Source organism: Harpia harpyja, chromosome 7 (assembly GCF_026419915.1).
Source record: "Harpia harpyja isolate bHarHar1 chromosome 7, bHarHar1 primary haplotype, whole genome shotgun sequence".
Classification (NCBI taxonomy): domain Eukaryota; kingdom Metazoa; phylum Chordata; class Aves; order Accipitriformes; family Accipitridae; genus Harpia; species Harpia harpyja.
The window spans coordinates 46368651-46393420 of NC_068946.1; the positions used below are offsets into that span (position 1 = coordinate 46368651).

General features: G+C 46.0%; 1 protein-coding gene across 3 annotated transcripts in view; it reads right to left on the minus strand.

The window, feature by feature from the left end:
- The window catches only part of SLC12A8 (solute carrier family 12 member 8), a 58778-nt gene that overhangs the window by 10832 nt on the left and 23176 nt on the right, over positions 1-24770 (minus strand). For all 3 annotated transcript variants that reach the window (XM_052791100.1, XM_052791097.1, XM_052791098.1), the window contains exons 6-9: positions 13640-13753; positions 6146-6233; positions 4559-4646; positions 1245-1391 (exon numbers count right to left, since the gene is read on the minus strand). In XM_052791100.1, coding sequence (XP_052647060.1) covers positions 1245-1391; positions 4559-4646; positions 6146-6233; positions 13640-13753 — 437 coding nt within the window. The remainder of the gene's footprint in view (positions 1-1244; positions 1392-4558; positions 4647-6145; positions 6234-13639; positions 13754-24770) is intronic.

Here is a 24770-nt window from a genome sequence, read left to right on the forward strand (position 1 = left end):
GGCTTGGGTTTAACTCTACAGAAAACAATCGTGCTTCCCATCAGCTGGGCTTATGGTGACTACACCACTTTCTTCAACCTTGCAAAAGAAGTACTGACGTGGAACAGATTGGTAAGGGCAAACTAAATTTATTAACTCTTCATAAACCAAATCTAGACAGTTTTCAAGGTGGAAGAGAGAAGGAAGATAGAAAAGTGATCTGCCTTTGATTTCTCACCTCTTTTTGAGCCCTTCCCATCATGGCACTCTGCCTGGACAGAGTTCAGAGCAGAAAATTTGACAAAAAGACAGAAAACTATCAGAGAAGAGAGGGAATCAACTTTGCAGTCAACTTTGCTAAATCACTGAGAATTTCACAAGGGTTGCCAAGTGGAGAACAGCCTGTTCTGGGATGACCTGACAACTGCCTTCAGGAGCTGGAAGTTTTTGCTGTTGTTATTGCTCCTGCTTCCCCTATAATTATTACTATTTATTATTATTATTATTGCTACTATTATAACTTTAATTTTAGAAAATTACTTTGAGAAACAGAAAACAGGATAGAAAATGCTTATACTTATAAAACATTTAAATATTTTAAAACATTCATAAATACCAATATTGTAAAATATTTTTCTGTATTCACAAGCTGCTCTGAAGGAGCAAAACATTGTAAGGTTTTTCCAGCCACCTGGTACAGACAGATAGGTACTGCAAGTTATTGCGAGTGAGAGAATTATTTACTCCCTGTTTAAAAGAAGGGAAAACCATAAAAAATAGTTTGCTCTGAGTGCACAGCCCAAGACTACAGAGTCATTAGTGACTGGTACTTTGACTCAGCAGAACGACTCATGTGAATGAGGATTATTTGTATGGACGAGGAAAAAGCCTCTTGTCATATTCAAAGCAAGGCTTTGTTTCAAAGCATATCTAGAGCTTAGCAGCAGTGAGCGAGATGTAGGGGAAGCAGGGCTCCTCCTGCGCGGTGCCGAGCCCCGTGGGAGGGCTCAAGGCAGAGGCTGTGCAGCACAGGGGACAGGCAGGGAAAGGACCACAGGCAGCTGGGCTCTTGGTTTTTTAATAAAACCACCCATTTCCTGGCTTTTCTGCCTATGCATAGGGTACCAGATCCCGAGCCTTCCCCTCCTTGCATTTCATACATCCCCCATCTCACACTACAGATGCATCGAAATCCTGGCTTCTTATATCACCGGTTTTCCTTCAGGTGAAGGTCTGACAGCAATTTCAGAGAAAGGATGACTAACCCCACGTCCAAGGAAGCTGAGCATGGGGATCACGTTCTCCTGGGCGATGCACTGCAGGATCCTGGGTGCTCCGTAAAGCCCTCCCATGCAGGAGGCCAGGGATGAGATGTACAGCCCTAGCAAAAACAAGAAACCCACCAAGGATACCTGGAGGAAGCGGAGAGAACACAAAGTTGATTATATTGTTCTTTAAAGACCCCCGAGCAGTCTTAAATACATGTATTTAAAGAGATCACATACATTTTGTAACATTGCTAAATGAACAGAGCGAGCCCTGGGAAAGCAGCAATTTAACTGGTCTGTGGTATAAAGTGCAAGCAATTAATACAGGAAAATTATCCCATAAAAGTAATTTAATACTGAACATCCTGTACCGACAGAGCCATTTGACAAGCTCATATCCAAGAAATTCTTTGTCACTTGGAGCAATTGCGGCAAAGCAGGAGCTATTAGATTCCCCTTAAGTAACTGGAAGTGAGTTTATTTCAGGAGAGATCACTTATATACAGAGCACATCATACAGGAAAAGCTGCCCAGGCTTCCAACCATCCAAAACAGGAAGACAAACCCCTGCGTCCCAGAGGGGAAAACCAATCCTGAAAGAAAATCCACAGTAAAACCAAATCAAAATTGCCACTTAAACAAATGGCATCTCAAAAAATACGCTCCAAAGGATATAATACAATAACCTTATTTTCCTGACTTCAATGAGAAAAGAATTTCCTTTGGCCAACATGAAACTTAAAAAAAATCTTTAAAGCCACAGTGCTAACAAGGCTGGGTTTATTACCGGTTTCTAGCAAGCACCCTTTCAAACAGGGAGCATCTCCTGCAGGCATGGAGGGAAAGGAGGGCAGCTCATGGTCTATCACACAGAAGCGAGGACTGGGGCCCCCCGCGCATGTCCCCACTCTCAAGAGCTGCAAGCACAGGCAGCATATCTGAAAAAACCCCTACCCAAATACACAAAACCCCACAATATGAACGCTGTGCAAGAAAGCTTTGAAATGGGAGTGCTCCTGGTACTATGGTGGAAGGACACGGGCAGACACAGCCAAAGAGACAAAGGTCTAGGGTCACCTGAGCCATCCCCAAGTCCTGCAAGACCACACGAGTGTGAGAGCCAGCAGCCAGCCACAGAGAAAGGCAAGGCATGGGGGGTGACACCAGCACAAAGGCCAGGCAGGGAGAAAAGCCCCAAATTTTGGTCCAGATCTGTCCTGCCCATACTCCACTGAAGCGAGCTGCTGAGGTGCCCACAGACATCCGTGGCAGGGACGGCACTGAATGCAGGTCCCCCGCGTCCTTCGCTCTCACCCCTCCTCTTGTGGAAAACGAGGTCTAAAAGAACACGGGTCCTCCCAGCTTCTGCCCCTGTCGAAGTCAGGTGGCGCATGCTTTATTAGAAGGAATTACAAAAATTTACATGGCTAAAGATGATTCAGGTTACATCTGCCTTTTCCTCATCTATGAAATCCACATGCAGCAGAAAGGAGATTGGGTAAAAAGCCATAAAATGCTTGCTGTTTGGGGAAGGCAGTAAAATTAATGTTGTGGTCCAGAACCGTACAAACCTCCTACCACAACGTTTCTTCTCTCCATGAAAATCCACTTGGCCTTGTGAATTTTATCTTGTGGGACAGAAGAAACTTGAGAGAAAGATGAGCAGATATTCACTTCCATTAGACCAATGGACAGACACTCGATGGGGGACCTTCCCTTCCCTCTCCTCTAATCCTGCCCTGCTCTGAGAAATACTTGGAAGAAACAATCAGTTGTGCCAGACATCGTATATTATTTTAGCTGCCAAAAATCCTTGCATTTAAATGTACTACTTGACATTCAACTCAGGGTTAGAGGGGAAGAGTCCTTTTCAACGAGGCTGATGAAAGGGTTTGCTGGGGGTTTTGAGCACAGAGAGCGTGAATACTGTCTAAGAAATTGGCACTTTGAGCTCATTAGAAGTGAAATTACTGCGCCTCATTTTTATGTTTAAAAAGCCAAACAAGTATTGCAAGGGAGAAAAGCAGCCAAGCAGTCAGTCACCTGTGAGTGACAGAAAGGGAGAGTTTGGATGGGTAATGATCTCTCCCCCCTCCATCTCTCCAAACAAAGTCATTAAAATCTAAAGCAGCTTGTAATAACTCAAAGCAGCAACATGAATATTGGGATTGCACCATTCTTTTGTTCCATAGTAGGGAAAAGAAAACCGAATTTGCTTTTTGGGGGTTTTGTTTGTTTGTTTGTTTATATTTAACATTATTAAATATCTTCATATTCTTTACTGGGAGATTTTTCATTCCCCTCCTCCCCCCCCCAAGGGCTCTGAAGTTAAAACACAGCTTTAATGATCTCTTTCTCCTCAGCTGATTCAGTTAAAGCTGATTCTTTTAGTTACTGTACTTTTCGCCCACTAAGTCATTGACACACAAAGATGTTGCCTTAAAGAAGGTAGGCTCATTCTTTTCATCCTGAAACAAAGATGATTTTTTACCTTAGCAGGAAGTGGCAGGAGCCCCACCAATAATTTGGGGTTTATTTTGGGGGTTGGAGGAAATCTAGAGCTACAATTACTTAGAAGGAAAACAAAGCCAGGGTTTCAAGTTGATATTTTAGATTAAAACAATGTTACAAAGCAAATAAATGGCAAACATCTCAATTTTAAATTAATCACAAGAAACAGTGTCAAACATGGTGAACCCATGATTTTGCATAATGCTGAATAACAGAAAATTAGCCCTTCCATATCCCATTTAAAGTAAGACAATGGCACGCACCAAAATCTTTTGCTCTCTTTTTAAAGGCCTGCAGTGATAAGGTTCATTGCCTGTAACACTACAAACCTCCCTCGTGTATATACACCCATGCGGAATGTCTCGAGTTTAATAATCCTATTGCTCGCCCTGCAATTACAGCCTGCTAGATATGGAAATGTAAGCTTCGCTTGACTTAGTAAAGATAAGCAGTGGGGTTCTTTAGAGATTTCAATTTGGTCTAAGCTTTCACCAACGAGAATGGATACATTGAACAAAATACAGCATTTATCATTAGACCACATTAGCATATTTTAGCTCTTAAAGCTATTGCTGGGTGATTATGCCAAGATTCAGCATTACTGGATATGCTGGTGAATGCAAAGCTATTCAAACCAATTGTACACTGGGATTTGCAATGGGGAAATCCCCCTGAATTTCAATGAGGGATGGGTACCCAAATTCCTTAGGCTTTTGGAAAAGTTCAAGCATTCAGTAAGGCAGATGACAACCCGAAAGCACTTTTCTATAAAACCACGCTGGGTTATTTGAACAAGTTACCTTCTCTGCTATCATGAAGTCATAGCGGAGTGACTGACGGGTACAAATGGCTCCCAGCAAAAAAACAAAGACCATGTACAGAAACCACCTGCAAACAATAAAAATAAACTATTTTTTTTTCCAGCAAGACAAGACCATTGACAATTCTCCCTATTAGCAGAGCCAGGAGATGGTCAAGTACCCACAAGCTGGGTCTTCAATCACTCTGCATGGGCTGTTCCTGCATGATTTAGCCTCAGGACTAAATTTAACACCAGTCCATGTTACTTACCCACTACAATGTACCAAGGAGAGCTGCAGCATGATGGTACGGTACCCCTGAGGGGAAGCTACCTGCACTCTTGATGTGTGCATGGGTGGAATAACCCAGTCCTGGAGACAGACTTTTTAGTATGGCCTGTAGTGACAGGACAAGGGGTAATGGTTTTAAACAAAAAGAGGGTAGATTCAGACTAGGTATAAGGAAGAAACTTTTTACAATGAGGATGGTGAAACACTGGAACAGGTTGCCCAGAGAGATGGTAGATGCCCCATCCCTGGAAACACTCAAGGTCAGGTTGGACGGGGCTCTGAGCAACCTGATCAAGTTGAAGATGTCCCTGGTCATTGCAGAGGGGGTTGGACTAGATGACCTTTAAAGGTTCCTTCCAACCCAAACTATTCTATGATTCTGTGATTCTGCAGGTACACAGGTCCCCTCATTTGGCAGTAACATTAAACACCACAGCCAACCTGCTCTACAACCTCAGTCATGATCCTCCTCTGGTGTCTCTGGCTTTCCAGTACTCAGGTGGAGGGATAAACTAGTCTGTCTGCAAAGTCCAGACAGCAGAGATATGAGTGACCACAGTCCATCCATCAGTGATACTTCTGTGTCCTGTGGAATCACCTCACTTACTTAAAACAAGCACCAGTTTCAGCAGGAATCCCTCTAAATTCTGAAGATCCTTGCTTTCTGTCTGAACCTTGGTATGCAATTAAAATTAATAATTTCAAAAGCAATTTATGTGGTAATGAAAGCAGGCAGGAAAACCTACGGAGGTCTTTTTTAATATGTAACAGTATTTTACTCCTGGAAAGCAGCATTTCCCAGGGGAGAGCACTGCTCAGTGATGCAGGGCTCCTGCATTCCCCTGGCCTTGCAGCAGTAGGTCACCTCACCCGTCTTGGCCCCATTTTCCCAATAATAAAAATTATATATTTTTTATATTTTGCATTTTTTATGTTTCCTATTTATATAGAAAAAGAAAGCACGTTGAAATCAACAGCAGTAAGTGACAAAATCACGCACCCCAAGCCTTTGAGAACTTTGCATCCCACTCTGGGACAGCCAGGCTGCAGCAGCACAACCGCTCTAGCACCAACACACATCCCATCCGGCGGAAGAAGGACTGATTACATCTGCATTGATGAACCTCTTCTCTAATCCACCCAGAGTAGGTGGTGGTAATGAAGGATAATTTGAATGTGAGCCAGACTTTAATTTTCCAGATGGCTGAGTAATAAAAGGTTGATGGGAATATGAAATGGATTGGTCACATCCAAAGCAGTATCCAAAGAGTAATTTTTCCCCAATCTATGACTTACGAGGTGCCAATAGCGGCCAGAGACCCCAGGGGGATGTTGGTAGCAGGCTTCTGGAGATCTCCGCTCATATTGAACCCAGCCATCACACCTGTATTTTGTAGACATAAATGCAATTTAGAGTTAATCTACGTTATAGCATATATAACACATATTATAATATGTAATATAATTTAATCAATCAGTTCATTGATTGCTTCAGAACAGTAACTGTATCACTTCATTGCACTTCCACACACACGAATACTGGCTCCCATCGATTGCTTGGTAAGAAACCGTTCCTGTCTTTAATAGAAGCAAGCCACCACTAACATATCTACAAAGAACCCTTTGTCCAGCTTGAACAATGCTGGGGGAGAAGGAAAAAACAACAAAAAAAAGCAGAAATCTGAACAAAACCCATCTTATCTTAATGCAAACCTCGCAGAAGACAGTGCTGTCCAATTGTTGAAAAGAAAAATGCTACTGTTCATCACGGCAGCGCATTCAGCAGGTGGTACTACCCCCCCACACCAGATCCATTACAGGTCCCTGCATTCATGGGGGACAACTGCCGTTACAAAACGGCCTGTCCCGTCCGTGTTTAATGATGATCACATGCGCGTTTAGGAGAGGGAATAACAGTGCTCAGCACGTAGGTGGCACCTTCCAGCCAGGGGATCTGCTTTAGAAGTAGGCATTATCTCTGCTTTGCAGATAGGGAAACAGAAACACTGAGAGGGCAAGTGATTGTCCCAGCATCACGTAGAAAACACATGGTAGGACTAAGAATAAAGTACTGAACTGTTATTTTAGGCCAGAGTACAGGGTATTGTACAATCAGGGACACTCCTTTGCCTAAAAAATTACCATCTAAAGTCACAAGAAAGGGAAACGGGATGGAGCAAAGGATTACCAGTCTCCACGTTGAGGCTAGGAACCCAAGGAACAAATTGGTCAAGAGGCTTTGTCCACAGTTGAAGGAGAAGTCATACCAGATTTGGCAAGAAAACACAACTTCTCTCGTCACGTTACCCCACAACCTTTCCTAGAAGACTTCAGATATCTGCTATAAATAAAAAAAAAAATTTAAAAAATCTGTGATTTAGAATCCTGATGTGAATTTGGACAATTTGAAGGCAGGACAGAAGAGCCTCTTTAAGACGCTAACTTCTGCCCATCACCGTCCCACCCCTCAGATGTCAGACTAACATCTTCATGAGGACACGTGGGCCAGGTGCCAGCCAGCAGCGCCCGTGGGACGGTCCCTGGGAGCCGGGGTGAGATCACCACAGAACAACAATGAGAAGGAGGATGCCAATGCCACGGCGCTCGCAGCATCTGCCAGCCCCGGCAGCAGGGGACCGACCGTGCGTCAGTCTGCCGCTCGGCTGCCAAGTCCAGCAGTCATTCCTCATTTTCAGAGGGCACAAGAATGGCGAAGTCGGGCCGCAAATCTGAGTGACTACAGCTCTAAATCAGTGACAACCCATTGCATTTTAAAGCTCAAACGTTGATTGCTGCTTGGGAGGGTTTTCTCCCAAGACGAAGGGTAGACAGGAGCCGTGGGACAAATCCCAGGGTAAAAGGGACAAACGCAGCTCAGCCAGATGGATGCCTTCCCTACAGACCTTGCATGGCCACCAGAGGACTGCCAAAAGTGAGCAACAGTTGGGTTGCTAATAGAGAAACAGGGGCTCATCTCCCTGCTCTGTCCCAGGCTTTGCTGTGCATTTTCGTAGCTCCATCTCCCTGTCTGCTTGATGGGAGTTGTAACACTTCCTATCCTTGCTGTGCTGCCGTGAGGATAACACATTAATAAGCACAAGGCACTCGCATGTTGCCAAACACATCGGCTAAGCATCTAGGGCTTTATTTATTATTAATATTTTTCCTTGATCATTGTTTTTTTTCCTCTCGATCATTCCACTCAGCAGCCATCTCTTTCTGTCCTCCTCTCCACCACAAAGCCAGAGCCCCAGGAGCTGGTCCCTACGGGCTCCTGGCATTCCTCAGCTCCTGGAAGAGCTGTCTTCCAGATTCAGACCAGATTTGAATCCTTGACACCACACTGAAAACATTACAAATCAAAATGAGTTCTTAATTTTCTCCTGGAAGACTATTGTGTGGATGTACTTCTGAATAGCACTGCTAAAAGCCCGTCAACTGGTATGCTTTTCCCCAGAAAAAGCTTCCAAGTGCTGTTCAAGCACTGCTCCTTTTAAACAGCTATACAATGGGCTTAGCTGGAGGTGAGAAAAGTTAGGAAGGCAGAAGTCCACAGAAACGGTCACAAACATCATGTTAAATGAAGTCTCCCTGAAGCACTCCTCGGTGACATGCTACTTTGCAATTCAGAGGCAAAGCAGAAAGCTGAGAATATTCTGAATTTTTCTTCCAAAGGGAGCAAACTATCGTCAGAAGGACAGCTGTTAATCTCGTGTGCCTCTTGGCCAAGTTTCCCAAACAACTGGCACCAACTCTAAATCTTCCAGCTTGAGCTTGACTCACCTCTTCCTCATCCAAACTCCTGCCTCAGCAAAGCACTGGGGAAACACCAAAATGGCATTTTCTGGACTGAATATGAAAAAAGTTGAAGACGTGCGAGTCATCGGCACAGCGATGACAGCACAGCCTAGGCCGCCTCCCTCCCACAGACCCACGCATACTCAGGAGCAGCCAGGAGATGACCTGCCAGAGCCCACATAAACGGGATCTTGAGACTGATGACTGACCTCCTGCCCAGCAGCGACTCGGGGTCAGACCCAGGCCAGTGCACGCCATTAGCTTCTGTCAGGACCTTCAGGAGGTCACTGGAGTCTCATGGCTTCCACTGCCAAAGACCAAGGCCACCACAGAGGGAACCAACACAGATATTCTCAGCCACTCAGGCCAAAGCCACCTCCTCCGTGCTGCAACTATACCTCTGACCTGACTACTACAGAAGTAGGGACAATCTGGTAGTACAGATGTACGGACAATGCCAAAGCCACCTCTCCACCACGACCCAAGAAGTAATTTTCCAGACAGGATTACAGCTGCCAAAGAGCAGTACTGAGAAGGTCTTCTGCGAGCAGCAAACTAATGACCCCACCTTTCAATGAAAGGACAAACTGATTAATTTAAAAAAAAACCCCTAAACAATATCCACCATCCGTAGCCTCAGTCACCCCCTGCCAGAGAACTGGTCTGACTTGTGAGTAGCCACAAACAGCCTTTCCAGAGACTCTAGCTACTCAACAGAAGAAAAACCCTACACTTGCATATGAAATTCAACAACGTAGAGAAGCTGGGACGTTCCTTCCTCCAGGCACAGACCCGTCCCTAGGGAAATGGCCAGTCCCTTCTGAACTCAAGCAATCATATCTGCAGACTGTCCACGGAGAAAATTATCCACCTCTCTGTTTCAACGAGATAGCAGGCTGGATTTTCCACACTGGCTATTATCTCAGAGAGCAGCAGATAATGACAAAGCTTCTGGACAAGGAAGCATGAAAACATGGTCAACTCAGCCAGGAAATTATGGCTGAGACAGTCTGTACATTGCTGCTATTCCCAGCATAATCCTGTCCTGGGCATCATCCAGGCGGTGGATATGTGCACGAGGGGACCACCTACATTGTACATTAGACACAACCATCAGCTCCACCGGCTCTGGCTTCTAACTCCACCAGCTATGGCTTATAACTGTAGATATGAGCACTTGCAAACACCCATTGCATTTTCCAGTGAATTTACTATAAAATATAAAAGGGGTTTTTTTCCTTCACCCAAGAGATGAAGAATGGAAAATCTTAGATAAGAATTGTAGCTAATTTTTTAAAAGGGACAAATTCTCCACTGATGTAAGCTGGCACCTCTCCATAGACTTCAATGGAGTTGTGCCAGTTTACATCATCTGATAACTTAGCCCAAAACTTCTAAATCTATTTGCTGTCATTTTGCAAGTGCCAAGTACGGTTTATTTCAGAACTGGTTTCAGTACAATGATATTTTCCACTAACGCCACTTCAAACGTCGTTTTACTTTCTTGTATCACATGACAACACACTTCTTTCATTAGACAGAAAACCTCAGGGATTTAGTAGAAGAAGAAAAACATTCTCTGCACAACAGAAATGATGTTTAACTTCATTTTAAAAATGCATTGATAGTTGCGTGGCTGCTGCTGGGAGCTGAACATGGGCAGGCAGTTCCCAAGACTTCTTCTCCGTGCAAAGCCCTGGTTAGATGGGTAGCTGGGTGTTTGCATATCACAGCGCAGCAGCAAAACATGCATTAAGAAGGTATTTACAAACACACAGAAAAACATCTGGGTAATGCACAGAATCTCTATAGGGTATGTTCACAGGTTCCATAGCAAGTACGTTAGTCTTTTTGATTGAAGCCAGCAAATCTGACTGTTCCATGCCCATGCACTCCCATTTAGGCCAGCTCTAGATGTATGTTTGGATCGCTCATCTACTTCTCTATTATTAAATGACAAACTTGGGGGAATAAAGCCAGCTGCACCGCACATCCAGCTGAAATGCTTTAAACAGCTATTACCCAGGAAACAAACGGACCAGCCTCTGCTTACCACCGCTCAACCATAAAACCGGGATAACTTCATTCACGTTGCTGGACTCGTACCAATAAAATACAGAGAAACAAAGAAAACAACCCGACCTGGAGCAAAACAATCCAAGGAGGATGCTCGTAGGAGGCAGCATGTCGCTACCAGTCTACAGAAGGCCGGGACAATCATCCCCTCCAGCCAAAGCACACACCCAGCTGCTCCTCCTGCCCGTTCAGTGCCGGCAAGGGTCTCCCCACAGGTCCTGCTCCCCTTCCCCAAAGTGGCTGCCCCTCTTTGCTTTTACAGCTGCCAGCCTGTATTTCTGAAGTTTCCGTTTCACTGCTATTTCTGGTGGAAATGGGCAACTTAAAACCACTTTTCAGCACATCCCAGAGACTAAACTTAAACCAGTTGAATTCAGATAACCATTTAAGAGAGAGAGGAAAGAGCTTATCCTGAAGAGATCAAAATAGTTTCACTTCAAAGAGGAACATTTCATCTCAGAAAGGACCAAACATCTTGTTTCACAATTTCCTAAACACTTTTTTAAGAAACTTTGTTATCAAAAGAGCATCTTAGATTGTAAACTAGCATATGCTAAAAATTAAAAAGATTTAATAATTAAAGATAAACAGAACATTGCTTTGGGTCAAAGAAATGTTTCAAACTGGCTCGAAGTAACCCCTGAAAACTAAACATATTGTTTCACTGAACTCTCCCTGAATTTCTGTTGCATCTTAACGCAAAGGATTTTGCTTCCAGTGCTTTGGCCAGGTCACTGCGGTGGTTCCAGCAGAGGTGGGTACCGCTTGGGGATGGTGCTGGGCAGGAGCACAGGCTGGAGGTGACAGCCTGGGAGTGATGTTCACGTGTCCCTGCCGCTCCTTTTCATGCAGAGGTGCTGGGGACCGACGCTGCCGCTCGCTCGCGATCTGCATCACACTGCCTGCCCTGCATCAGAGGTGCTGGCAGTCCTATCGCACCTCTCCAGCCTGCTATTAATGCCGCTGCCAAACCCATCCCTGAAATGTCACCTCCGATCTCGCGGACCACCTGTCCCACTGGCGGGCTCGGGCTGCGTCCAGTCAGCGCCCGCTATGTGGTGGGGAGCAGCTCTGCTCCAGCACGTGGGACCCCAAGAAACCCGGGGTCCCCTCTGCAGCCCTAGCATCGCAGCCCCATCGTGGGGGAGGAGGCGAGCTAAGCCAGCGTGGGTCAGGCAGGACGTGGGGGAACCAGCTCTCACTCATCGCCCCAGTCCTAGGAGATGTGAGCTTCATTCCCAGCACTTCTGAAGTTGCACTGGGCTCCCCGTTTGTGATCTGCAGCAGAGAAGGCTTGACTCCCACCCTAAAAATTTCTTAAGCAGATAACAAGTTCTTCCATGTAAAGCACCGAACACAGCCCTGCGTTTTATGAGGCTCCTGAACTCTGCAGTGCTACAAACAGCAATAATAGGAGCAATAGCAATGTTGTACGGTACCACTGGCACCGCTACTCCGAAGGAATAGTTCAAATCCTGTAAATAACCAAGCAATTAAAAAGAACGCATGAAAAAGCTGTGCAGCAACCAAAGTAATTATACATCATCCCAAACTGTATTTTCAGAGAATGTTTAACATTACTACTGGTATTACTACTGCTAACTAACAAAGCAACAGGCTGCCAGGGCTTTAAATAAATTGTATCTATTAGCTTTGGCATTATTCCTAGCAGCCAAGCACTAGCAGTGATGAAGAACCATTTAATATGGTTAATCACGGTAATTTTCTGCACAGCTTTCTCATAACTATTCCTTCTTCTACAGCCAGGGAGCTGGAAAAAACTGCTTTCCTGCATCAGAGGCAGGGCTCACAAGGAAGGTCTCTTTCTTTAGCTGGGGGACCCACTTGGACCAGCCAGAAATGACAAAAAAGAGGGCAGAAGCCAACTTCTCCATGGTGCCAACAGTTCAGGCAGGTGAGTTTTCGGGGAGGAAGTCTACATGGAGGCAGTAGCCAGCCTGATAAGCTGGGAGAGAGGATTTCAAAGGAAAATTTGAAGTCCTGCACTAGGCGCACCTGACAAAGTGACTTCTGCTACCAGACCATTCCTCCAGTCCCATCTGTTTCACAAAACCCTTTAGTTTGTCTCCCTGTACCACAGCAATTCTGCAAACAACTTCCAGCGAGTTGCTTAGAGCTAATCCTCTGAAAATTCATTCTGTAAGCCAAGGATTCATCGCTATGGAAACTGCTTATAATCGGTACTTTTTATAGCTTAAAAAACCCAGCATCAACAAAAGGTATTGTAATTCCAACTGATAGTTATTTCATTCCCACTGGAGACTGCCAGCTTTGGAAAGGGGACATGGATCTTCCTGGTAATTTAAGGGAATGAATAATATGAAATCATCCAATGAAGCTCATAAATGTGAACTCTGCTGACACGCAAAGATGCACCTGTGACACCGTGAAGAGAGCGGTGGGTCAGCATCATGAGCAATGGTATCGGTGCAGCTTGGTCACCCACCCATGGTAAGGATGGAGGGAAAGTCCTCCTGTGCTCTTCCCACCCTCCCAGTGCAATCAAGGCGTAAGGCTTATCTAATAGGATAAATCACGATCAGCACTTTTAAAAAGGCTTGACACCTTGTGGCCTGACAGCACTGGCCAAGATCAGTGCCTGAGCCTTGTCCTTGGCAGGGAGGGATTTACACCACCACATCAACCCGTAGAGTTGACCAGCAGTTTCTGACCACAGAGAGACAGAAGAGCACATTCAAGTGAACAGGACAGAAGTGTGCAAAATTTGAGATGCTGGAGGAAAGCCTGAACGTTTTGAATCGACCACGAGTCTGCTACGGCCAAGTACGGTCCCGCTCACCTCACCTCACAGCCCAGAGGAACTTACCTTGCTTCTGCTCATCTCTGAGATGTGACTGTGGTGGGAAAGAAGGGGAGGATAAAACTTAACTGTACCTGTGGCAGCTGGGAAAAACACTCCAAAAACAGTGAAGAAGGACTCCCCCTGGCTGTAGTCTGGCAGTGTGTTGTTGAACATGAGCTCTTCGGAGTAGCCGACGAAGCCGTGCTCTGCAAAGACATGGAGGGCGAGAGGAGAACCTCAGAAACCACAGGGACTGCCGGAGACCCTCCAGCCTGCTCTCGGCGACCACCCGTCCTCTAAACACGTGTGACAGCAGCGGCTGTTTCCAGAGACCGTTTGAAAGGATGAATGTCAACTTATTCAGTGGGGGGAGAAGGCGGAGAAGAGGTCAGTGTGGTTACAAGGGTGCAAATGCCAGAGAAAGGTGCAGCGGTGCAGGTCAGCACATCGAGAGGCACCACCGGGCTGGGCGGCTCTCGCCAAGCCAGAACATGGATCGTATTGAGTCCTGTCTGCGAGCAAGCAGGACATCTTCCTATAAAACCTGTCCATGGAGGAAAACTGGCTGCAGGGATCTGCTAATATTTATACTTATTTATCCATGCCACTTTAATCTTCTTTCCAAATAGAGCAAAATTATGCTGCCATAAGACAACCGCATCCCTGAGCAAGATCTCACACCGTATCCCAATTCTGTTTCTGCCAGTCAAGCTCCTGCACAGACAAGACCTGAGATGCGCCCATGCTGTGAAGTTGCTACCGACACACCCAGTTTATACACTGGTTGCCAATGAGCCCAGAGCCAATAAAGACAGTTTGTTGCAGGGTGGGCTCTCCCCTACAAGATGGGTTTCCCAGTGGAAAAGGAATAAGGTGCTCTAAAACTGCCCCCTGCCGCATTGTGCACTTACCCTCCTGATGCCATTGCTCTCCCGTTGCTGCGTTATCATCTCCGAACCAGGGCTAAACGCGGGGCTGTGCATCACAACCAGCCGCCCCCCTCCCAAATCTTCTGCAGATGTTTATCACGGTGCAACAAGGAGCAAATGCTGAGACCCTGGGCTGTGCCCCGTTCCCCACACCGACTTCTGCCAAGTCTTTCCAAGGTCATACACACGCAATTTTTACTTTCCAAACAAAAAATTTTACAGAAGATGGGAGAGAGGGGAAAGCAATGGGTAGGATATCAATGTCATGCAACTGGTTTACTGGGTATGTAATGGAGGATCCTGCTCCCTCACTTCATACTGGAAGGACAGGTCAAATTCTTCCACAAACCTGGATTTGTTAGGAATAGTTGAGCCTGACAGCCAACATGCCAGCAGGACATTAATTAGGAAAGGTTTTAGATGGTTATAAGTAGAAAAGATAAATCATGAAAGCAGGTTAAGGAATTAATGATACGTCTATGAAATTAATAATTTCATTTTCAACAGGCAACACTGCTTTTTAATGGAGTATCTTAATCTGTGGAAACTTCTCCTCCCTGTCAGTAATCCAAATGCTCGTGCCAGCTGGGGGTGGGAGGTGAGCAAAGTCGGTTCCTTTTTTTCTCCTGCCACTACGATCTATTTCCACAAGACATGTGACTGCAATAACTTAAATTTTCTCATTAGCAGGCAGGATGTTGTTTATGGCTGCACAGGGTGATGGCCAGAAATTAAAAAAAGACTCCATCAAAGCTGTCCCATGCCTCAAAGACAACATTAATGATGTTTGGACAATAGATTAAACCGGAAAATTAAATCAGAGCTCTGAACGCAAGACATATCCATTTAAAGTCTCAGAATATAACTAACCACAGAGCTTTGAAGTTGCCACAGAAAAATCCTATAGATAATCAAAAGTTTCCTACTACATCTGCATTCATTGTGTTGCCCAAACATGGATGGAAACACACTGATAGAAGAGGTCTCCTGCTGCTAGGCTTTTTAAAAGCACCAGCTATCTTCACTAGGAACAAGTCGCAGACGAGATTTAAAGGGAATAAGCTCAGCGCAACACACTGACCTCTGGACCTCACAGATGTCTGCAGAAAGTGCAGCTTCTGGAGAAAAAAAGGGGGGATTTGTGTAGCCTGTACGCTCCTGCGAGACCAGACCCGAGTTCCTTCAACTGGAATTCGTGTCCACGATGGCATGGACATGGGCTGGCTGCAAAGTTCCCACCAAATTGCTCGAGGAAAATTTTGGTCCCTGGCCAAGGGATTTTTCACAAAGTATGTGCTCCTCACAGAAATGTTAATGTTTCATTAGTAAAACAAAAGGAGTGGGCAAAATATTCATCTCACTCCAAGGAGATCTGCAGACCTTCTCCAACTTGTGCTTTTCAGTAGCAGCATCAAATTTATCTATGTCACTCTTGACCAAAGTTTGCCCCACCAGTTCTTAAAAATCTCCTGTGAAGTAGACTCTAGCCTCGCTTGATGGTTTACTCTCATATTTTCCTGTCTTTATCATTTCGGTTTCCCCTACTGTCTAACCAAAATCATCCTGTTTGAAGTTCATGATGCTATTTCTTGCCTGATCCATAAGCTATCTGCATATTTTAATAGCATCCTTTCACCTACTGGAAACAGTCCCCATCCTGCACTGGTGCAGCTGACAGCTTCTGCCAGGCTGTAAAACTTTATGTTTGACTTCATTAAACCGCAAATCATCCTTTTCACACCACCTCCCCAGCTTGTGCAAAGTCATCTGGAAGTCTGACCCTCTCAGCCAGGCTGCTGTGAGCCCTTGCCAGCTGGGGGTCATCTGCAAATTGAATCTGCATACTCTTTTTTCCATCATCCAAGCAGTTAAGGAAAATACCAAATAACACCAAACCAAACCAGACCCTTGCAGAACCTCACCAGGCACAGCGTTCTGCTTTGCAAGTGAACCATCTCCAACCGGGGTCTTCCAACCGGGTTTTGGGGCTATTCAACGATAGGCTGATCCAGGTACTTTGGGTGCCTTATGTCTCCTTTCTCATCCAAAAGATCAAGTATACAACCAGACTACATTTTCTGTGATATCGTTTTGGCCATACCATGGCCAAAGAGAGACCATGAGACCCATGAGTCCAACGTCTGACCTGCAGCTGTGTGCATCTGATTCCTGTTAATCTTAAGAAGCCAAACGATCTCTCCTGCTCCATCCATTCATCTGCTCTTCCCTTTCCTATTTTATTCCCTTAAGCGTAAATCCTGGGTGGAAGAGACAAAGCCCAAAACCATGGCAGATGTCACTGGAACCACAGAAAATGACAGCCACGGATTTGTTGAAAGAGCCACAGGATGCGCCTACCACTCTATCCCACTTCTGCTTCCTTTCCTCGCGGCTCTGGCGGGCAAGAGGAAGCCCGGCCATTCCACATTTCCCCTTTATACAGAACCAGAAGCTTTCTTGTCTAATTAAAGAAAAGTTCATCCAAATGTTACTTGCTATTGCAACCTCACTGCTCAGTCAATCACCCTCCCGTGAAGCAAATCTCACGTCCAGTTTGATCGGTTTTACACCAGGATTTGCAATCGCCATCAATTCAAGCAAGCTATCGGCACACGACGGCGGAGCTGAGAACACACTGTGAGCATCTCCTGGCTGCCCTCATGCCTGCGACCGGAGCAAGTCATCTGTGACCCTTCAGCTGTCATATTAATGGGACTAATTGTAGCTGACGGGGCAATTGGGATGAAAATCATCCAAAACAAAACAGGAATCAGCAACTGAGACCAATCGGTTAAACCAACAGAGCACTCGGTCGGTTGTTCACAGAGTCAATTATCCACATCCCATTGAAAGTGCACTTCAAAAGGATGAGCTTCGGAAGGAGGAGGGAAGGAAACACGATAGGGTCTATATTTGGCTCTCTGATCTCCAAACAAGGCAAGATCATTTTATTTTTTTTTTTTTTTTGTGAGAGGATCTTTTCCTCCAGCTTACTGCTGGGTACACGAGATCCAAGCCAGATTCCTCCCTCCTCGCTCATTACAAAATGTTTGTCTGACAAATTTTGCTCTCAATTAATTTATGCAACCCCACAGCCTCTAAATCCTGCCTTTAATGATCCTGCTCTTGGCTGACTTGCAGAGGGCTGAAGTGCTATAAACAATCTTCCCAGTGTCATGCTAGAAGGAAAAGAATCCAGTTCCTTCTCTGTGCCGTGTCAGCCTTATGGGAAATGCACAATAAAGAGTGGTAACAATTTATTTTCATCATTAGATTCTCAATAAGGAACAGGCAAATAATGGGTTTCTCAAGTGGTTGAGCTGAAGTAAATAAACAATGGGGAAAAAATTGACTTAGAGCAACATCTGAATTATTCCTGTGATTTTTGACAAATTAAGTCCTTCCAGTTGCCCTTATTAAAATGATATAATAATTAAAAAAAAAATCACCTAGCAAGTTTCAAATGGAAGAGCTTCCAGGATGAGCATCTTCCATTCATAAGCACAGGGGGACTACAGGGGGCTGCACATCAGCCTGATGCAGGCTGAGGAGGAGGAGGAGGAGGAAGATGGCCAGGATTCTCATGTCCCCCCCAGCCATCATGGATGCTTGGGAGGAAGCACCAGCCTTCGCCTGGTTGCCACCGCTCCATCCCCCCTCTGCCCCCGGCTGGTTTCCACATTTGAGCTTTTCTTGCACTTTCTCCCACCTCTCACCCCATGGAAGAGGATAAAAGCAGCCGAGGACGTTTTTGGCACTTGGGACACACCTTAGCAGGGCGGCCCCTCCATGAAGCCCGGGGTTTCGGAGCAGGATTCAAGGAGGTTGGAGAAGGGGCAAGAGGCGAAGCCGTGGTTACGCGGGGTCAGGCCATTATGCAACGGCACAGAGGACGACGGCGCTGCCAAGTTCCAGGCAACCTGGAGCTCATTACAGATTAGTCAAGTCTTGGCCAAATTCAATAAGCCTGTTCACAAGCTTAAGGTTAAGTAAACCCTGGCACCGAGGCAGGGGCTAAATAATGCAAAAATGGAAAACCACCTTAAGAAACAGCTCCCAGAAGACGGTCACGTATTGCACTCTGCTTGTGATTAGAGATTTTAATTATGAAGGTGAATGCTGAAGGCTTGAAATGGTGAGATTTTTACTTTTCCTAAATAAGTAAGCCCACACGTTCCTGCCTGGAAGGTACTTGCTGAGATTTGCTTTCAGAGGAACAGCTGGAAGTGTTTGTCTTGCAGCACATTTCCCGGGTCTGACCCCAGAATTTTCAGGATCCTATGTGATGTAAGACATGGAGAGCCAAGGAGTAATTATATATCCTTGGCATAATTATCTCCTCTCTCTCTCTTTCCCATTTCTTCTTCCATCTCTAAACCCTTCTGGCACAAGCTCCAAAATCCAGTCGTTCCCCTTGGACACAAGTCCAAGTGCATGCCCGGAGCAAGGTCCTGATGCACGTGCTGGAGATACCCGGGTGCATCAGTGTGGAGAAAATAGGAACGGTCCTCACAGCCTGGTCCCACAGCTGCCATCCTCACCTGAACACCTCAGCAGTAAGATAAAGTTTCACTCCTCACTAGCCGCACGCTTGCATTTTCTTCCTCCAAACTCTTAGCCAAAGGCAAGGTACAAGCCCAGGACTTCTGAGCTGTTAACTCTCCAGTGGGCAAGTCAAGTCCTGTCAGGTTGGTAACTCTCAGAAGTTGTGGTCTATCAGATGACTGTTGGGTGGCCTAAGCCAAATTAATTTCTACATAGGTCAAAGGGCTCTACAGCAGGGAAGGAGTGAAATTTTCCCTCCAAAAGCCCTTGCAATACTAATTCTTCCCCTGCCTGCAGAAGAAGTTCATCCATGGATGGTCTGGTGGTCACCAAACTCACAAAAATGTACTTATGACCCCATAGCCTATCACACAAGAAGAGCATCTTCATTGCCAAGGGCAAGTCAGGCATGCCTGGCTTTAATGATGCCAAACCACCAAAAGCCATAGGTTTTTCACCATCTCAGTGTGCAATTGCAGATACACAGGATTAACCATTTACATAGAAACTGTGGATGTGAAGAGATGGATGCAAAGCCATGAATGTCATCCAAACCCCACGGTCTTTTTATCTTTGTGTTCCCCCCCCACTTTGCAAATGCTGAAATTTAATTTGAGGCAACAAGCAGCACAGGATCCTCTGACACAACAGCCCTGAACGATGCTCTGCGCCGATGCAGCCGCGCTCCAGATGGCTCCGGGCTTCCCCAGCAAAAGGGGTACTCGAATGTGCTGGAGAACGATGCGGGTCCAGCTGACCGCAACCATAGCCCAGCAGCACCATACAGCACACCCAAGGAAGGTCACTGAAAATGGTGCACCTCTCCAGCGGATTGGCATCATCAAAGAGGCATGAAGAAGGCACCAGGGTCATGAATATCACTTGATTCACCTTTCCCAACAGAATAAAACATACATCAATCAAAGCGGTGCAGTCACAAGCCCCATCCCTCTGCATCCCTCTGTGCACACGCTTGGCTTCCTGTGTTTGGGCTTGTTTAACACTGACATTAACAATCACATTTCCAACGCTCTTCCAAGGCCAGGCCGCTTCTGCAGCCGTGCCTTTGCAACTGCCCAGCTCCAGCTCCCGAGGTCCTCCCAGTATTTTTTCCCAGGCCAAGTCCAACACTACCATCGCTACTCCCAGGCGTTGCCCTACTGCTGCCAGCCTGGGACAGGGCAGGTGGAGGCAGAGATGTATGAGAAAAGTGTGGAAAGTTTGGGGGAAAGGGGGAAAGTGAAAGGGAAACAGCACTGGAGGTGGCAGAGGACAGCATGGTGGTTTTTCTGTGTTACAAGTTCACTGCTCAACTTGCTGTGGGCTGACACTCAGCCTTTGAGATGCATGAGCAGATTTTTACCAGAAAGTCCCAGTCCTCTAAGAGACAGGGAACTGGTGAGTCGTGAAAGCAAAGCGCATTAAGAGGCAGAGCTCCGCTGGCAGGTACAGAGAATAAACATGACCTTTGCTGAACTCGTACGGGCATACAAAAATGTTTTAACATCTTCCAGCACACCTCCTGCTGCACCTTTGGATATATCAGTTTTGGCTGGAATACTGGGAAGAAACAGAAGGAAAAGAGAAGAGCTGCGGGGGAGCAGAGCTGGAGGAGGATGGGATGGACTGAAGAGATCGATGCCCCTGTCTCCTGACAGCTACCTCTGGACTCATCTACCCAAGGGACCACATTCACGAAGCCCAGGCTGCCCTTTTCTGCAGCCCCAGTGCAACGTGTGTGCCATGTGAGTCAGCGTGGATCAGTGCACACTTCGTAGGAGCCAGGAGCACATCTGCTCCATGCTGGACTTGTGGGCAGCAGCACAGCTCCGTAGCTGGAAATGGGGCATACGCAGCCCAGCCCAGATGGAGAAGAGCAAACACAAGACTTCTGATACCTGTCCTTGCAGAGTCACCCTCCGTATGTCACAAATGACGTCATGCCTTGGGTTTGTCTCAGTCCTCAGGGCCACGTCCTACCTGCTGACAGCTCCCACAGCCTCAGTATTTCTGCTTTGGGAGTCTTAAAACAGGCAAGGGCAAAAATAGAGAGGCATTTTTGTGTTGAATACATGCAGGTCAATGATTATGCAGTGATAAAAACGCAGCTATTACGCAATTAACACAACAGCACATGGCCACGCTGACAGATCAGTGCAGAAAGACTGCAGAGCATCTGCTCAAGCTGCCAGGGCACTGACAGAAGGGGGATGCGGGAGCTCCCCGGCTCCTGCTCTACCCCACCCCAACCCATGCTGCTGCCGCCGACAGCCCTAGGCACAAAGTACTGGGAAGAAGAGGAGGTAAGAAAGGGAAGGGACTAAATTCCCTCTGTAATTTCATCCCTAAATCCCATTTAAACACATTTACTGTGAAAAGAGCTCAGAGCGATCACAGACCCCGAGCCACAGGCAGTGGGAGCGAAAGCAGCGGTTCTGCCGCTGCTGTCTCCCCACGTGGCAGGATGGTGCCAGCGGAAAATTAAGCACGGGGTGCCACAGCCAGCACCTCCCCGCACCTCACTGGCCACAGCAAAAATGACAAACCAAAGCTGAGCAGCAAGAAGCAGCCCGGGGCAGGGAGAGGAGCCCATTGCTATTTTTCCACTTGTGGTGAAGCAAATAAGCTCCTATTTTATCATTAGCACTAGGGAGATGGTTTCATAAATTATGACAAACAGGACACTCATTTCAAATTCATCAGAGCTGCAAGTAGCAAAAAATAGGCAGGTTTTAGTGAAAAAAAAAAAAAGGAAATTCGGCAAGAGGGGGTGGGAAGGATCAGAGCAATTTTAAAGAAGGAAAGGAGTTCCCTTGCCCAAGACTTTCTCTGCACCCATAATAAGCCTGGCAAACCCAAAATGAGAGATTATGTAAAGTCTGTAATTGAAGGAGCGAAAGCCACAGTTAAAACAATCTAAAAAGGCCAAGCCCTGAGAAAGGCAACTCAAATTCCTTATCTTTTGATGGAAAAGAATGTGCTCCCTGAGATTAATGACGTGTTTACCCAAAAGGAAATCACCGCCCTTCTGAAGCAGCGAGTGTTTGTTCCTCCTGAGTCCCTGTTTTCTGCTCCAGACCTGATCTCCCAAACCTCCTGTTTAAAGTCAACACACAATACAGCTTCCTGCCGCCATGGGCTCCGAGGGATCCCACCATTAACCCTCTCCCGAAAACTACCCTCCCGCACACCTGTCTGTCCTGGCCACCACCACTGGGGATGAAAACGGGGTATTTTGGTCACGCTTCGAGCACCGGCACAGAGACAGGCATCACGCCAACAGCTGCCAGCAACCTTGCTGCAGGGCGATGAATCACCCCTGTGCATAAACATTTCTCAGTTGAGCAGACAAATTAGCGAGTGTGGAGACTGACAGCGCTGTCGAGGGGAAGCACTCACTTGTCTTGCTCTTCTCCAAAGTCTCCGGACGCAGCAGGTGACCTCTTCTCAAGTTGCTCGGGGTTTCGGCAGCATGCCCTGCAGCCTGGCCTGCACAGGATGCTCTTGGAAAGAGGTTTAACATCGGCCGGTGCAACAGTCTGCCATGTTACGGGAGGCACAGAGAAACATGGGATTTGTGCACCGAAAACCTTTGAGCGACCAAGAAAGCCTCGAGCAGAAGCACCGGGGGGTGATCTATTTAAGGAAACCTGCAAAAAACCTGCTCGGGGAGCATCAGTCCTTTGCATACAGGACAAAATCAAGTATTCCCATCCTCCCCCTCTGGTAAATGCACCCCTGGTAAATGCACTCACACTCCATCCCCGATCTCCTCACGGAGCATCCCAGCCACGAGAGCCATCAGGTCACGAGCATCTTCCTCTCCCTAAAGCCAATGGACCTGCAATAATGGGTGCTGGCCAACAGCTAAAAATAGCACAAAAGGCAGAATAAACAAAGGGAGCTGCTTAAATCTGTCTCCGACATTTGTATTTAGCTAATGGGGTAATTTTGATTTGCAGGATGCTGTCACCTCTCTCAGATCGTGAAGCAGCCTACGCTCCCCCTGAGCTCTCCCCAGCCACATCACATCTCCAGTGGGACCGGGCTGGGTGGGAGGAAACGCTAATTTCTGCCCAGCTCCCCATGCACCTGCTTTATCTCCACCTCGGCTTCTCGGGAGGATGAAGAAGTGGAAAACCACCGGTGTACACAAGAGCACATACGGACCCCAAACGCGCCCACACGAGCAGCTCCTCATTGTGAAAGCCCGGCGCCTCGGCATTGCTTAAATAAAGGAAAAGTCAGGAATGCGCATGTGGAAGTAGCTAAGTAGCTACTAGAGCTGTTTAGCATTTATTCTGTCTCTACATGTTGGTGGGTTTTAATTATTTTTTGCAAAAAAGCCAAAAAATGGATATTTTCTGCAGGTGGAAAATCTGAAATTTCAGTTAGGTGAAAAAAAGAAGAGATTTTAACGTGGGTATTTCAACTTTATAAAGTCCACTGATGTTTTATATTATTTAATGCTAAGCACCAGACTTGCCATAATGTATAAAATCCTTCCATTACTATTTTATTTTTTGATGTGGTATCCACTACCTGGCTTGTTCAGCAGTATTCAAACCAGCCAGCAGAAATTGTTTTATCCATTACAAAGATGATGAGAAGTAAAGCATCCCTTGCTTCATCCTTTTTCTAGGAAAATAGTTTGCATCAATGGGATATTATTATTAATTATAGAGTGGTATTTCTTGGAAGTCATGCCCAGAGTCCTTGATTGTGGGAGGCTCTGCAGAACTTCTCTGATGAAAAAGCCCAGCCTTGAGAAATCAGAATTTAGGCTGAGTCAAGGCACAACAATTGGAGGAAAATGAATAGCAGTTGAGCGGCAGCAGCGATGACACACATCCTTTGGATTCGTTGGAATGACCTCCTTTCTAACTCAGAGCTACTCTGTGTATTGCTTGGGACAAAGCCCAATCCATGCCAATCAACTCCCCATCTTTCAAAAGAAAGCAGTTAACCAAAATGTAACATAATCCACCAGACCCTGCCACGGTCTACAGAGTCTTCTGCCGTGGTCTAGAGTCTTTTGCCATACTCATGGCTAGAGCATCCTGTACTTCCAAGTTATGAATATGTTACCCAGATGGCAATGGTATTTCAAAAGAGAACTATTCTGTTTGTTGATTTTTTGATTCTGTGTCCAAAATGATAGTTTGATTTTATTTTTGGAAGGCTTTCATTATCCTCTATACAACACACACACCTACAGCTTCAAGTCTAGTTTCAGACTGCAAATCAAACCGGAAATCAAACAGTGTTTGATTTTGGAAAGGTTGAGCAAGATGTTGCCCCCTAAAAGGATTTTGTTTGTTTGTTTGAAACTATTAATTGAATTCAGTGTAAATCAGAGAATGCATTTTCCCTACCAAAATCACATTTTTCAATGAATGCATTTTTCCTTTGAGTAGAAAAGAAAACCAGCGAGAACCACAAGGCCATCATCCAGGCCAGTGAAGGTACAACCAGGCTAAAATCTCTTACCTACAGCCAAAAAAGGCCAAAAATTGTTACACGAGCCAGTAAAGAAGATGATAAGCAGTAGATAAGGACCCATGTCCCACACAATTTTCTCTTTAGCCTAGGAGAGGAATGCAAACTAGAAGTGAAGCGGCTGGAGAAACAATCTAATATCTAGAAATTATCTTCATAAATTAAATCCCTAAATAAGGAAAGCTGATTCAGGGCTCAGCTGAACTGTGACTGGAATTAAACACTAGGGGAATGAAAAAAGAGGAGGTAA